We start from the raw sequence: 6,000 nt of genomic DNA, 5'->3' as shown, positions 1-6,000 counted from the left end.
CATATCGTCCCCAGCTGCCTGCTGCCGGGGGTTAACACACAGTTAGAATCACTTGCTTAAAATTCATTAAACTACTTATGGTTCTTGAAAGTTTACGTTGTAAGTCAACCTTATAGCTCTAAGTTTTTTTTCTTAACAAATAAAGTTAATACAGAGCTCAAGCCGTTCGTCTTCCCCATAAAAATTCAAAATTATCCAAATAAATGAACAAACCAAAAACAATAATAAAATAAAATAAGAAATAAAAAAATATTGCACTTAAAGTTCAGGACAGCATTGGACCTGTTTGGTGGTTAAGAGGAAAGTGAAAGCTTTTAGGCGAGTGCTTTGGAGGAGGAGGTGAGAGTGTCTGTAGAAGCATCCAGCAAGTTAATCTAAATAAATAGGCAAACCTTTGTACAACGTTGAAGCAGTTTTTTTTTTCCTCCAACTATGACACGAGCAACCTGTGTATTGCTCAGTAGAACTAGGGAGTGCAGGTTGGAACCCTAAAGCAAAACATGTCGAAGAGTAGAAACAGCTGAGAAGATAAACCAAACCGGAACCTGTCATAGCAATGTCCTGAGAATGCTTCCACGATTAGTCCAGAATGAGCTACAATGTTGAAGGAAATGTCGTTTGGCTGCACCGAACATATTGTCTTGAGTTTTCGTTCCTTGTTGTAAACAGTCTTTGGAGAGAGGAAGGAAGCAAGTCGTCTTTTTCTTTTTTTTTCTGGCTTCGAATGTGATTTTGAATGTCTTTTAATGTGAGAGTGACACACATCTGTGTTTCTTCACAGCTTCAGTCCATCCGGTATTTATACATTTGTGTTCTTTGCCCGTCCCTGTCTCCGCCTTTGGCCCTGTTGAACGCTCACAGTATCTTTCCAGTCTTGGGATGAACTGAATAAGTTGAAAGTTGTTTATAGAAGCTTTGAGAGGATGTAGAGTTTAACAGAGATGGATGTGAAACAGCCACAACGCTAGCTTTCATTCAGACATCATCCTGGTTTTTTTTCTCTCCATCACACACTTTAGAGCCTGATGAAAAAAACGTGAAGAAAAAGGACTTTGTGTCGTACCAACAGCTTTTGAAGTGGCTTCACAGAGGACGTGGTGGAGGAAAGGAGGGGATTTAAAGTGGGAGTTTCAAAAGGAAATAAAGGAAAAAAGTGACAAAACAGTACCGGACTGTCTTCATGTCTGCAGGGTTTGTTTTTGTTTTGTTTTTTTTGAGTAACCCCTCCTTTTCTCCAGTACAACTGGACAGAAACTTAAAAACACAAATGTCATATTTTTCTTACACAACACTGAGATTAAAAAAAAAAGACAAAAAAGAAAAAGCAACAGTGATCAGACAAGCGTCCAGCTCCTGCTTCAGCCCTCACCTGTGGGCTTCTGTATTTTTTTTAGTAACATCCATTCATCCATTCATCTGTCCATCCATTCATCCATCCACCTGGTAACTGTGTAAACTACATTCCTTTGCAGTGCCATAGCTTTGCCGTGTCCTCTCACACCGTGAAAACAAAACCAAAAAAAAAGTCAGGAAAAAAACAGGATGACAGACACAGAAAGAAAAATTAAAAAAGGCAAACAAAGAACCTCACATCCCGCCCACCCACTGTACGTTTTTCAAGTCTGCCCCCTTTTTCTTCTCTCGTCATCATCGTTCTCTTCTCCTCCGTTCTATCGTTTTCTGCTCTCTTATGATGAAGACGAAGTCGAGGTGGAGCTGGGCTTTTTTTGGTTGATTAAGTCCAAGTAGAGTTCTGAGCGGAGGAAGCGGGGATATGAGTCCTTTTCCATCAGCCCGTATATCCGCCTCTGTGCTAGGTCAAAGCAGGAGCGTGTCACATTCTGCAGGTTGTCCTTAGTGTGATCTCTGGTGTACGAATCCAGATTTACCTGCAGAGGAAAAGAATGAATTAAGTGAGACAAGTACTAAATTATGCTCTTATTTTAAAGACACAAAAAATGGAAAGTTCATGTTTTCTGTTTTTCTTGCAGGAGGCTGTTTTGATGTCATTTTTTCCCTGTTGTGTTCCCTTTCACTCACCTCTTTACAAGACTGGATGGCGATGTATTCTGCAAAGATTTTCTTGGCTTTTGAGGCCATCTTGGACTGCGACTTGATCTTCTTGTATTCCTCACATGCTAGCCAGAATTCCAGATTCTCTTCGCTGAACTCTGTGCGCAGGAAGGCTCTGAACGCAGCCAGACCATCTGAGAGGAGGAGGAGAGGGAGGATAAACAAGAGGAGAGTTGACTAGAGTGCCATGGCAACCTCACAGCTGAAGCGCTCCTTGGAGTTTCAGTGCCTAAAATAGCTTCATGACAGCCTTTTGAGTCATGTGGTTGGAATAAAGTGAGACATTAAAAAGCTCTCTCAACACCACAGTGCATATTCTTCTTTTAAGTGACATCACACCGCTGACCCAATCTTTCCTTTACTATTCAGCATGACATCTATGCACACGAGATGAATGAACAAAGACAGGACTGTTTCAGTGTGAGGAGGGGGAGAAAAAAGACTAATACTGCAAATCTGGGCATTCTAAGTTTTGGTCCAGTTAATGATTTGAGGAAGAAGGCAGCCAGGAGAAAGAAAGGCAGGAAGCTGTGTCCACCCACTGCTTCTGTCTGCACCTTTCCGTTCCCATGATTCACCCACGCTGATAAGCAGAGCCAGTGCAAGCAGTCATCTCTTACCTCATTCTCGTAAGCAGGAGTGAGGTAAGAGGTGAAAGAGAGGAAATTAGAAGAGGGAGAATAAAGAGGTCAACAAAGCCAGATGAGGAACAGATGTGGCGCTGGCTTTGTATCAGCTTTAAAAAAAAGAAAAAAGGAGTGGGAACGAATGGAGGAAGATGAAGTGTGGAAAACCAAAATAGCAACACACTTGCAGGTTGTCTTTTTTTTGTCTCCCCTCTTCTTTCTGTGTAGCACATGGTCTCTGTCCACTGGGATTAGGGAAACTTGCTGCAAGCTTCACTGCGGCAGTGTGTGTATATGTGTGTGTGTGAACGTGAGAGATCCATCAGTACATGCATATCTCCTGTGATTACCACCCTCCCCCACCACCTTAAGCATGCACTGTATTCACCCATTATCTAATACTGTGTTGCACTAAACCATATGGCAAACATGTTCAAGACAAGATAGCTGATTCCCACATGTGTAAAGTAGGGAGAAGATGAAATACAAAGGAGAAAAAATAAGGAAAAAGCATTTAAAAGTAACTTACATTTGTGAGCCAGCAGCTTGTCAAGTGAGTCCCCCCATTTCAGTGCTTCCTCCGGGGTGGGCCTGCAGATAAAAGCAGAGCGATTCTTTAACAAGCCCATCTCAGCCAGGTTTCTCATTGTGTGACCCATCCGCAGAAGTTCGTCTATGCTGGGTGGGTGAGTGGAAACGTGGAAGTGGGTAATTCCTCTCCGCTGCTTCCTTCCAGTCTAGTCTGTGTCTGCTGCTCTTTCCCTCACATTCGGTTCTGCCTTACGAGTGGTTCCAACACTGAGAGCCATGAGTCTGTCTGCCTTAGTCTGGTGGGGGTAGGCTTTTATATTCCCTCTGAAGGCAACTTGGCAGGCGGGAGGGGAGGGGCTTCGGCCAGCCAATGGGGATGGAATGTTGGGTTTAGAGACCTCCTCCCCCCACCGGTGTATGTCTGCCCCCTGCTGCCTCCCATCCTTTCAGTACCCTGCTATAAAGCATGGCTCTTTACACTCACTGTAATCCACATCTGAGGCCTGATTTGACAGACACCTATCATCATCTGTCCTGACAAATCAACACAAATCGCATTCCTTCTTACACTTTACCATCTTGTTTCTCTTACTGTCATCATGTGTTCTGAAGCTGCTGTTGCTGAATGCTTGTCTCTCAGATTCTTGAATGTGTCTTATGATAAGATTAGATGCATTTAAATAAAGTATAAGTATCTTTTACACTTTTAAATCTGTGGTTTTACTGCAATGACCAAAGTACAGGCAATATAAAATCAATGGCCGAGATCTCACATGTGTGATATTTTACATTAATAAGTTTGATTTGGTAAATACATTTTCTGGATAAGTAAAAAAACAACAACATCCAAACAATTAACTTTCCCTCCTTCTGTCATGCCGTCCCTACTAAGACATCCTCCCATTCATTTTAATAATGCCACGCATTAAAAGCACACTCCCATCTCTCCTACTGCCCACATGTCTGCCTTCCAACACCAGGACATCACCAGTTGTGGCAATACCCGGAAATCTCACACACCCACATGCACATGTTGTCAGGAAGTGGCCACTTACTTGACTGACTTCATGGATTTGTCTAACTTGCTGGCTGGGTTACTTCCTGGGGATTCATTCCTCCTCCGCAGGAAAGCCAGCCGATTCTTCATGTCTTTGGCCCTGAGTGAAAGAAAGATGAGGGAGAGAAAGAGGGAGTGAGTTGGAAAGAGAGGGAAGGGCGAAAGAAAGATTTATGAGTACAGAAGAGAGGGGAGGAGGGGAAAGTTGAGGTGGGACAAGGAGAAAAATGAAATCAGGGATGACAGGAATGATAAAGTAGAAAGAGAAAGTAGACAAAAAGAGAGATGGGAAGAAAGTGTTGAGTCTCCAAGTCCAAAGTCCACAACTGAAACAATCCAAGGCATGGGAATCACCAATTAAGCTCTTCAGCGCTGTAAATCCAATCGATATGAAATCAAACCCACAAATGCCAGAAAAGATGAAAATAAATGCCATGTTGTGTACATTTTAGTCTTCAGCCAGGTATGTTGGTGTGGTGGAACAGAATTTTTCCAAAAGGCGGATATCAAGCTCCTTTCCGTCGCTTTGTGTCAGTGTCTCTCCTGTCAATCTAATATCTCTAACAGTCTTTCCTGTAGATGTGTCCCTGGCAGGTTCCTCGGCAGGGACTGAGCGAATGTGGCAGAGAAGGAGGAGAGAGACTCAATGCTCACTCCTCTGTTTCATCACGCCATTCTCCATGTGCCCAGAGGGGTTCCTGAGAGGGAGCTGACCCAGGGCCGAGGCAACAGGGCACAGTGACCTCCTCACTCCTCTGCTGCTTCCCTCCAGCAGCAGCCTCCAAAATCCTCCTGACCGCCCACCTCACCTGTTTCACCTTTCTACAACTATCTCTCACACACACACGTGTGCGCGAACACACACACTCACACACAGGCCCCTGGTGTGCATACGTCACCTTAAATCTCAAACAAGGTAATACGCCAACCCCCGGTCCCAACGGGCTCCAAAAGAATTCTGCGCATTCCCACAATCCCATGGTACCTGTCCTGGCTTTTCCCGACCTGGAGCACGTGCTGCCTCATTGGGATGTGACCTCACTCAACACCCATTTCCTGAGTCCCTGCTTTTGATTTCCACTGTGGATTGGCTGGCCTGCTAATAATGCAGCGCGGTGGTGTGTGCTCGCTGGCCCTAATCACTGCAAGCTGTCCCACTGCCATCCCACAGCCCCCAGGAGAGCATGTACACCCCAAATTAAGAAACAGAGCTTCCAGTTATAGATGCTTATCATTCAAACACACAATTGGGGGCAACTGCAGATTAGCACAAATACTGTAAATGAATGCACTCAGATAGGGATGAAAGAACGCCCACGCAAACGTTTCAAAAACACCCCCCTGCACCTGTGCCACCTCATGCCCACTTCACTGGTGCTTTCATGCCAGTCACAGGTGTTGGGAAACTCCCAGTCTGCACCAGTGCATACATGTGTGTGTGAAGGGAAGAGGGAAAGAGGTTTTAATTTATGCATGGTCACACACACAACGGCTGCCCAACTGAACAAAGAACACAGTCAGCTATAGATGTTTGTGTTTTTCCAGTGGCTGCAGGAAAGGAAAGGTAGAAACATGTTCATACACATGATACAACATGACTGCATGAGCTGTTGGAAATAACGGGTGAATAGCTCCTTTAAATTCAGGATGAGTGTGACTTTGTAGGTGGATGGGTTTGGGTGTGTTTGGGTTTGGGGAGCTGAGCTGGTGCGA

The 6,000-nt window shown here is 44.4% G+C and overlaps 1 protein-coding gene across 4 annotated transcripts in view; it reads right to left on the bottom strand.

Annotated features, from left to right (window-relative positions):
• Positions 1-342: 342 nt before the first annotated feature.
• rgs3a (regulator of G protein signaling 3a) overlaps positions 343-6,000 on the bottom strand; it is a 153,038-nt gene continuing 147,380 nt past the window's right edge. For all 4 annotated transcript variants that reach the window (XM_041058710.1, XM_041058707.1, XM_041058708.1 and 1 more), the window contains 4 exons: positions 4,286-4,387; positions 3,229-3,290; positions 2,041-2,207; positions 343-1,889 (listed from right to left, as the gene is read on the bottom strand). In XM_041058710.1, coding sequence (XP_040914644.1) covers positions 1,689-1,889; positions 2,041-2,207; positions 3,229-3,290; positions 4,286-4,387 — 532 coding nt within the window. In that variant the 3' untranslated portion in view covers positions 343-1,688. The remainder of the gene's footprint in view (positions 1,890-2,040; positions 2,208-3,228; positions 3,291-4,285; positions 4,388-6,000) is intronic.

The sequence above is a fragment of the Toxotes jaculatrix genome, chromosome 16 (genome assembly GCF_017976425.1).
Source record: "Toxotes jaculatrix isolate fToxJac2 chromosome 16, fToxJac2.pri, whole genome shotgun sequence".
NCBI lineage: Eukaryota > Metazoa > Chordata > Actinopteri > Toxotidae > Toxotes > Toxotes jaculatrix.
This window is presented reverse-complemented; position numbering and strand designations above follow the sequence as displayed.